The sequence below is a fragment of the Odocoileus virginianus genome, chromosome 9 (genome assembly GCF_023699985.2).
Source record: "Odocoileus virginianus isolate 20LAN1187 ecotype Illinois chromosome 9, Ovbor_1.2, whole genome shotgun sequence".
In the NCBI taxonomy this organism is placed as follows: Eukaryota; Metazoa; Chordata; class Mammalia; order Artiodactyla; family Cervidae; genus Odocoileus; species Odocoileus virginianus.
In genome coordinates, this window is record NC_069682.1 from 49,801,549 (window position 1) to 49,810,483 (window position 8,935).

The following is an 8,935-nucleotide window of genomic DNA, read 5'->3' on the forward strand; positions in this document are numbered from 1 at the left end:
GACACTGACACGGTGACCTCTCTGAGAACCTGGGTGCCAGGCAGTGGCACCTATACTGTGTCAGAGGCCCCACAAGGCACAGGCTTGCCACTCTGATCCCTGAATTACCAGTTGGTAAAGCAATTCAGAGCTGCACTGGGGCCCAGGACCCTCATCAGGGGTCCACCCCCATTCACACTGCCTCCACGAGCAGTGGGGTAGGGACATCCTGAAGGGTTGTAGGCAGGCACAGCTGTGGGCCCAGATTTCACCTCCCTGCATGATCCCTGGACCCTGAGCTGCAGTACCTGGAGAGGTCATGAGACCCTGGGTCCTCTGTGTACCCAAGGCCCCTCCCTCCAGACATTCATGTTATGCATGCCCAGCCCTGCCCCCCATGGGCACACACTGGCTCTTCGCTCCAGGGTTGTCCCACTGGGTCAAGCCTGTGTCACCTGGTCCCAGGAAGATGGCCTGTTCCCACAGCAGTGGGGGGATGGGATGACAGACCAGAAGTGAGGGGATGGGGACCCAGCTTGAAGCCCAAGCTTGTGCATGGCCCACCAGGACCAATGGCTAGGGACAAAACAGTGGCAAAAAGAAACATTTAATGATTTGAGGGGAAAGGTGCGCTGCAGGTAGGACAGGGGGCAGGGTGTGCTGCCTTCTGAGGGCAGGTTTCCAAGAAGCTGTGTCTGTATCTGTCGGCAGAGGATGGGGAAAGGGCACTGGCCAGCAGAGGCCACGGCCCAAGGCTGCAGGCACACGTGCACAAGGGCTCAGCAGAACTGTAAGAAACAGACAAGAGGCAGCCGCCATGTGGCCTGCAGGACCCCAGAGGGCAGGAGGCAGGGCTGGGGTCTCCATCCACCACCGTCACAGCTCCCGAGAGCCTGGCTGGCATGGCCATCCCCAATTTCACACTTCAGACCACCACCTCCAAAAACAGGACGGCCTGGGCTCACCCCTACCTTCCAGCGGTTCCCACACTCGTTGCAGACAACGAAGGTGGTCATGGGCTCATCAGAGCTGCGGGTCTGCACCTGTCGGAAGGGCCGTGATGGCGGGGTACCCAGCCCCAGGGCCTCAGTCACTGGCAGCTTGAGGCCCCTGGGAGCTGGACTTCCCTGGAGTCACAACCTGGGGAGCACCCGCTACATCCTCAGGCAGGACTGGCCTCATGACACCTTGGCCCTCCTGGATGACCTGGGCTGAGCCTACCCAGCAATCCCAACCTTGGGGCCACCCCAACTGCTTTCTGCTTACAGGGCCCCCTGACATCTCTTGGGGCCCCATCAGTGTCTACCTCCATGACTCAGTGTATTCCCACTGCCACTACCAGGCACCCATCCTCCTGCCAGTTGGGCCAGGCCCCCCCCCAACTTTAGTGACCCAGAGCACACTATACCCACCACCAAAGGCTGCTTACTGGGGACCTCGGCAAGGAGGAGGCCCCAAGGGTGACAGCAACTTCCAGCCCCATCGGAGGCTAAAGTCAGACCCAAACCTCAGCATCTCTCACACAGCGCACCCCACGTACGGCCACGCAAGTGGGACCCAGCTGTCAGAGGAAGGGCAGGGTGGGGCCCCAGAGGCGGCCAGCGCTTACCTGTGTGTAGGTGCAGTTCTTCTTTCTGCACTTGCCGCAGGTAAACAGGTCCGTCTGTGTGCCACCTGTGCGCGCCATCTGGTGCTCGCGGATGGCCTCCTTGGTCATGGCCTTGCGGATCTCCTTCAGCTCATCGCTAGCCATCTCCTAGGGCAAGGGGCACATGCTTAGCCTGCGGCCCCCCAGGGGCAGCCCCCTGCGCCCCTGGTAGGCTCACCTCTGAGGTCATGACAGCGATCTGCTGGGGTGTGATGGCGCCACACAGCACATTGCGCCGCAGGCCAGGGTTCTTGGCATCCTTGAGGTTGGAGAGGCGGCTCCGCACGCGGTTCTTGTACTTCATGTCTGTGTTTCCCACGTCCCGGAAGATACGTGCGGGCATTTAAGGACCTGTGCCAAGGCCAATGCCCTGCCCTCCAACCCATCCCTGGGATAGTGAGGGCCATTCTGTGGGGACTGTGTCAGAAAAGCCAGCAACACGGGTTCCAGACACTGACATATTCCTGGCTGAGGCCCAACTGCAGGCGCAGGGTCTGGGACCCAAGTCCACTGCAGGCGCGGTCGGACCCCATAGGGTCTAGGAGGGCCCCCGACTGCCCAACTCCCTGTCCAGGGGACCACACAGTGGCCGCCAAGGGAACTGGGCCTTAACCCTGCAACCCCCAGAAACTTCAGCCCACCCAGCGCCCAGCCCCCATACAAAGGATATATTCTTCGATCTGACCCGCCAGGCACTCGCAGTCTGCACCAATGGCCACATGGTCATCTGTAAGAAGGAGCCCTGGTCAATTGCCTGCCAGCTCCACCCCCCACGCCTCAACCTGTGTGGGATCCCCGCCCCCAAGGGCAACAGCAACCAGTTGGATTCAGGCCTCTGCAGGCAGGCAGGGCCCAGGCCTGGGAATGTAATGTGTGTCAGGAGCCAGGACCCTGAGGTCTGCTGCATGGCCCCAACCCAAGCACTCACGGTCTGTCTGCAGGGCAGCAGTCAGCATCTCACGACACTTGGTTCGCACAGCGTCACAGGTGACTGGCACCGGGGGAAACGTGGTGATCCTTGGTGTCGAGGGTGTCCTGGGCAGCTCTGGCCTCTTGTGGCTGGAGAAAGGCCCGCTCGGGCCACATGCACCCCCATGAGATGTGGTCCCCAGAAAAGCCAACGTCACAGTCACGATGCCCCCAGACTTCATCTGCTCCACTGTGACAGCAGCCCACAACCCTGCCCATCTGCAGTCAGCTCCAGCGTGTCCATGCAGTCCAGCCAGAGGCAGTGAGGCTCACTGGATGGGGCACAATCCCAGATGGGGTCTCTGCCTCAGGGAGGCCTGTAACATGGGGCCACAGTGCCCAATGCAGACTGCCAGGTGGGTCTAGGGGTCATCCAAGACCTGGTACCAATACACAGGCAGCCCTACCCCTCGCAGGTCTGGGTACCCCCTGTATCCAGCCAGCCCTCCTCTCACACCCTTACATCTCGTGACCCCATGATCTCCATGGAAGTCAGTGGAAGCAGGCAGCTTCCTGGAGGAAAAACAACACATGCAGGTGGGCAGATAAGCCCATGTCTCGACAAGGCCATGCCATGGATTCAGGGTCAGCTTTTCCTGGCCCTTGGCCACTGCTGCCCAGTGAGGTCAAGAGCACAGCTGCCTCTCAGCCACAGCCATCACCAGGGTGGCAGAGAGGCCTCATGGCTCCAGAACCTGCATCACACCACAGGCTGGGGCATCCCCAGGGAAGGAGGGACTGGCATCAACAGACACCAGGCCAAGGGGGATATCCAGAACTGGCCAGTGAGAACCACCCCTGGACTGGGCCTGGAGCTGGGGATGAGAGCAGCAGGCTCCCCCAGGCCTGCTCAGGGTGTGTGTCAGCCGTGTGCAGCCAGGCAGACTCAGCCTCCCCTCAGATGCTGGGGTCTGAAAAGACCCAGAGGAGTCTCTAGGGGGTCAGTGTGCAGCAAGAGGCTAACCCCAGGGAGAGTCCCTTCCAAGAAGCAGGAAGGACCAATGTGTTTTGGGGACCTCAGCTCCCCCACCCCAGGGCTCCCAGAACTCAGCACCTTGGTCTGCCGAGAAAGCGGGGCCATGAAGGGGAGGCATGTGCCTTCTGGAAGCGCTACCTGGGGTCCTGGGCCTCGGAGGCCTCCTTGGAGGATGATGTGGGCAGAGACCCGCCCCTTCTCCGCTCCCTGGCTTTGGCGTCTGAAGCATCTACAGGTGCCAAGAAAGAAGGAAGGGCTGGCCGGGAGAAGGCAGACCAAGAGGGCAGTGCAGGGCCAGCGAGGGAGGGGGGCAGACCACCACCAAGGCACAGCCCCAGCCCTCGGACCCTGCCTCCAACCCCAGCTTCCTGCTAACGACCAGAGTCCTCTCTCCCCAGCCAAGGAAGATCCTGGAAAGGCCTCCTGAGTACAGCAACTCTCCGCAGAGTGACAGACCCCAGAGATGGAGCCCAGGACATGCAGCTCTCTTTTCTGAGGGTTTGGACAGAGCCCAGGAGGAGCTGGGAAGGGAGGGGCACCTCGGGGTCCAGTGGTGGCATCCCTGTCACCCCACAGCCCCACTTCCTCTGAGTGGCTGCAGACCACTCCCCATCCTCCTCCTCTTAACCCCATGTCCTTCCTACCTGTTCCTCCTCCACCTCCCCTCCAAGCTCTCCTCCCTTAGGTCCGGCGCTGCCCCCTGGCTGCCCTGACACTTTCCCATGTGAGCTCCCCCAGATCTGTCAGGTCCCCCTCCAGGGCTTAGAGCAGCCCCCCTCCACCTCTCCCCTCCCTCCTCATGGAGCCCCTCTCCTCCTGGTGCTTCCTAGATTGGTCACTCCCTGCTCCAGGACAGCACAGCCAGCACCCTACCCAGTGCTATCCAGCGAGGGGCCAGAGTCTTGGGTGCCCCTTGCCCCCGAACTCAGCCCAGGCTGCTTGACCCATACCCAGGAGCTTCTTCCAGGACTTGATGAGGGACTTGGCTAGTGTGACGACCTCCTCGTCCGAGCTCTGCTTCCGCAGGGCATTGACGGACATGCCAACACGGGTGGACTGCAAGGCAAGTGGCCAGGCTGGGGGCAGCGGGCAAACCCTCCCCACAGACCCACGGTGACTCCCACAGGGCAAGGCTGGGGACCAGTGAGGGGAGGGGGCGCCCTTCCTGAGGGTGACCGTTCCATCTGCACAAGCCTCAGTGAGAGACACCGTTGGTTTCTCTTGAATGCCCATTCCTATCTCATGAAGCAACAGAGAAAGGCAGGGACCATTTCCTCAGGGGCAAGGATTCATGCCAACCAAGGGCAGGGCGGGGGCAGGAAACCCTGCTAGATGCTGGGAGCTGGGGGGCTCACGGGGCCCTACCTGCAGCAGATGCAGTGTGACAGGCATGGCCTTCAGCTCCCGCAGCAGGTCCATGGCTCCCTCCTGGAAGAAGGGAGGACCCACATAAATGACTCTCAGCTCTTGGTGGGCGAGCCCACCTCATCCTACACATGAGGGTTGGGGGAACAAACACAGGCAGTGACAATTTGGAGATCCACCTGGGTCAGATACCCCGGGAACGCAGGCACAATAAGGGAAGCGGCTTTGCACCCACCACCACAGGGCCAACAGGGGAAAGGGCCACAGCCCTCCCTGGCAGGGGCGCCACATCAGGAAGAAACACAGCCCTGAGAAGTGCCCACTCCTGCCTGGTCCCATGTCCCCTACCAACGTAACTCTGGCAGCCTCTCCTCAGCGCCCCTTGCCGAGGCTAAGACCTCAGGGCACTCTGCTCTCCTCACATGAATCCCCACACCCTACTCACTCCCTCCAGCCGTGTCACCTCGCCTGGGCCAACAGAGCCCTGTCTCCCTTCTCTGACCAGCACTCTCGCCCACGTCTGCTTCCTCCAGGCACACACACATAAGCCACATGACGCCACGGCAGACAGCTCCCTGGGGCCCTTCAGGACCTCTGGCCCTGCTGCTTCCACCACCAGCCACACACCTGCCCCCATCTCCTTGTAGAGCTCTGTAGTGAGGGGGAGGCCTTGCACCACCCCACCCGCTCTGGGCTTTGCCTTCCTCCACAGAAGCCTCAGGCAAGCCACCAGTGAGGTTTCACGTGTGTGTGTCTCTCTGAGGACGTGGGGGAGGCAGCCACCCAAGGCAGCCTAGCTGTGGGAAGGGCGCAGCCTAGCTGTGGGAGGGGCACAGCCTGTGCCTCCCCAGTCTGGATGGCATTTCTGCTCAGGCTGCAGCCTCCCCCTCATCACCCCTGCAGAGTCCAGCCCCATGATAAGCTCCTCACAGGGGACAAATGGTCACCAGAGACAAGGGCACAGTGCAACTCAGCAATCGTCTTCCCCAAAATGGAGCCCCAGGCTGCAAGAGACCAGCTTGCTGATGCCTCCAGACCAGGGAGGCATAAAACAGGATTCCCAGTTGTGACTCCCTGCTCCGCAAAGGGCCTTGAAGGCACTAGGACCCACCAGAAGTCTCTGCTGGCTCTCACTCACCAGTCCATGGTGCCTCAAACCTCCTCACGCCCTTCCCAGTCCACATCTGTCCCCCTTCCTCATATTCCCCTGGACTGCCATCCACGCGGTGCACCACCTAGGTGTCCCCTCCTCTAGTCCTGCCTGGCCCCACCCAGTCCTCCATGGGTCCCATGACCCATCTCTGCCCCGACCTGGGGGGCATTTGTTTTGTCTCCTCTGGGGAAAGCAACTTTTTTCTCTTGGCATCTCTGGAAACATCCATAGATGTTCCCACATCCCTGCTCTGGGCTGCCCACCACCTCCCAGGGGTGAGAACATTGTGCAGGGTTTGGGGATGAGGCAGTGTCGTTGCTTGATGGATGAATGATAGCATGGGAACCAGCCCCCTTCACAGCCTGGGTGGAGAAACCTGTCCAAAGACCGACTCAACCATGCTCGGCCCAAAAGCCAGCCCCAAACCACCAGTGAAGGCACACAGCCCTGGGGTGGTTGGGCAGGCATCTTAAGCCCCGAGGTGAACCTCCCCCACAACTCCCACCACCACTTGCCCACCCCAAGAGCTGAGCCTGGGGAGAGAGCAGGTTTTGTTTATTGAGCCTCTCTAGGAGCAGCAGGACCCCCTCCACCCCTAGAGGCAGGTACCACCCACCAAAGATGCTTCCTGTGACCATAGGCAGGTCACCTAGGCCCAAAACTGAGAGGGGCCTGGAACTGGAGGCCCATCTGCTAGCTGCCCTGAGTCCCGGCTCAGTTTTTCCCAAAGGTTCACTGGCCTAGGGACAAGGGAGGACCAGCCCCACAGCGAGCATGGCCGGCTGGAGTCCGCTGCCCCGTGATTCCCAGGGCAGGCTCAGGGCCTCCTAGGGCTCTTTCCAGAGGTGCCTACGCATTTACCCACTCCCCAGGAGCTGCTGGCTGAGCCATGGCTATGGAAGGGAAAGAATTTATTAGGGCAACCTGGTTCTTGGGCGACTGAACAGACAAGGAAAGAAAAGGCCTTCCCACCCAAGAAAGCCCTCTGGCAGGCTGGCTGGAGAAATGAGACGTCGGGGCCACCGCAGCCCCAGACCAGGCAGAGGCAGGGGAGGCGCCACAGCTCCAGGGAACAAGGGGTCCAATCTCACATTCCAAACTCTTGAAGGCGGAGAAAGGATGTGGGAGACCTAAGGTGGGACAGAGGGCTCTGAGTCGGGGTGGGCCTTGGCGGGGAGTTCTGGGGGACTGCGAGGATGCCCAGGATGGGGAGGGAAGGCCAAGGCGGCAGGCGGCCAGTCAGGGCTGTACAGGCCCGGACTTCAGCGAGGCCTGGAGGGGCGGGGCCGAGGAGGGTCTCCACCAGCCCGGCCTCCCGAGGGGGTCTGGAGTGAGGGGTGGAAGCGGGCGAATCCCAGGCCTGCGGGGTCTCAGCCTGACAGTTGGGGTCTGAGTCCAAAGCGGGTGGTTCCCGGGACAAGGTCCAGGTCGGATCGCGGCCTCTGCCGTGGGTGCGAGGTGAAGGGTAGGGCTGGCCCAGAATGGGGGTCTCGGCCTCTGGCGGGGGTCTCCCCGCGTCCTGAGAGTCTCTGCCAGGGCGGAGCCTCGTCCTGCCCTTCGAATGGTCACCGCGACCCTGACGGGGCCTCGGCAGGCTCGGCGGGGGCTCGGCGGGGCGGGGGTCCCGGGGTCCTGACGGCCCGCGCCCCTCACCGCGCTCTTCTTGGTCACCATCTTGTCCAGCCTCCGGGCGATCCGCGCTATCTCCTCCTCCTTGCCCATCATCGCCTCGGGGGCAGCGCCCCCAGCGCCCGCCGTGCCAGCCTCAGCCTCCCGGCCCGGACCCCGGCCACGGCCGCCGCAGCCTCCCGCACCCTCCGCAGTAGACGCAGCCCCGCCACGGGCGGGAGACCCTCCGTTCAAACCCCCGGCCCCCGCGACGCCCCGCTGCATCTTGGGACATGTAGTTCCCGCTCCCGCGCACCCTGCGCGAGCCCGCCCCGCTCCCGACCACAACTCCCAGGAGCCAGGTAGGCGCGCAAGGCATCCAGGGAAGTGTAGTTTTGACGCAGGCCGCCACCCGAGGCCTGCGGGACAGGAGGACTCAGTCTCACTAGCACACGCGCTGGCCGGTTAGTCGGCTGAGGGCGCTGCGGCAGCGCGGGACCCGGCCGTGCCTAAGGGCCGCATCTCCGAACGCTGCACTTTCCTTCAGACACCGCGCGGGGGCGACCCGGGTCCGACTGCAAGAAGCCACTAAGGCACGCTGGGGTCGGTCCCCTCCCCACCCCTTGAGCCCTCCTTCGCCACCTTCTTCAGTCCAGGGCCCACTGCCCGATCCCAGTCCTGCGTGGACCCCCTGAGCGCTCTGGCTAGAATTGTGGTCTCGAGAACCCTGGAGGCCTCAGTCAATCAGTTCAGTCGCTCAGTCCTGTCCGACTCTTTGCGACCCAATGGACTGCAGCACGGCAGCCTCCCTGTCCATCACCAACTCCCGGAGTTTACTCAAACTCATGTCCATTGAGTCGGTGATGCCATCCAACCATCTCATCCTCTGTCGTCCCCTTCTCCTGCCTTCAATCTTTCCCAGCATCAGGGTCTTTTCAAGTGAGTCAATTCTTCACATCGGGTGGCCAAAGTATTGGAATTTCAGTTTCAGCATCAGTCCTTCCAATGAATATTCAGGACTGATTTCCTTTAGGATTGACTGGTTTGATCTCCTTGCAGTCAAGGGACTCTCAACACAGTTCAAAAGCATCAATTCTTCAGTGCTCAGCTTTCTTTATAGTCCAACTCTCACATCCACACATCACTACCAGAAAAACCATAGCTTTGACTAGACGGACCTTTGTTGGCAAAGTAATGTCTCTGCTTTTTAATATGCTGTCTAGGTTGGTCCTAACTT

General features: G+C 61.6%; 1 protein-coding gene across 3 annotated transcripts; it reads right to left on the minus strand.

Annotated features, from left to right (window-relative positions):
* Positions 1 to 570: 570 nt before the first annotated feature.
* TCEA2 (transcription elongation factor A2) lies at positions 571 to 7,974 on the minus strand. Of its 3 annotated transcripts, XM_070472387.1 has the most exons (11): positions 7,744 to 7,848; positions 7,063 to 7,220; positions 4,938 to 5,000; positions 4,523 to 4,628; positions 3,711 to 3,801; positions 2,556 to 2,686; positions 2,298 to 2,354; positions 1,806 to 1,960; positions 1,589 to 1,735; positions 951 to 1,022; positions 571 to 767 (listed from the first exon to the last, which is right to left on the minus strand). In XM_070472387.1, exons 3-11 carry the CDS (start codon positions 4,989 to 4,991, stop codon positions 759 to 761), a joined length of 822 nt encoding a protein of 273 aa, XP_070328488.1. In that variant the 5' UTR covers positions 4,992 to 5,000; positions 7,063 to 7,220; positions 7,744 to 7,848; the 3' UTR covers positions 571 to 758. The 3 variants fall into 3 exon arrangements, with proteins under 3 accessions (XP_070328488.1, XP_020731074.1, XP_020731072.2); XM_020875415.2 differs by lacking the exon at positions 7,063 to 7,220 and having other exon boundaries at positions 1,589 to 1,732; positions 7,744 to 7,974; XM_020875413.2 differs by lacking the exon at positions 7,063 to 7,220 and having other exon boundaries at positions 7,744 to 7,972.
* Positions 7,975 to 8,935: the final 961 nt, after the last annotated feature.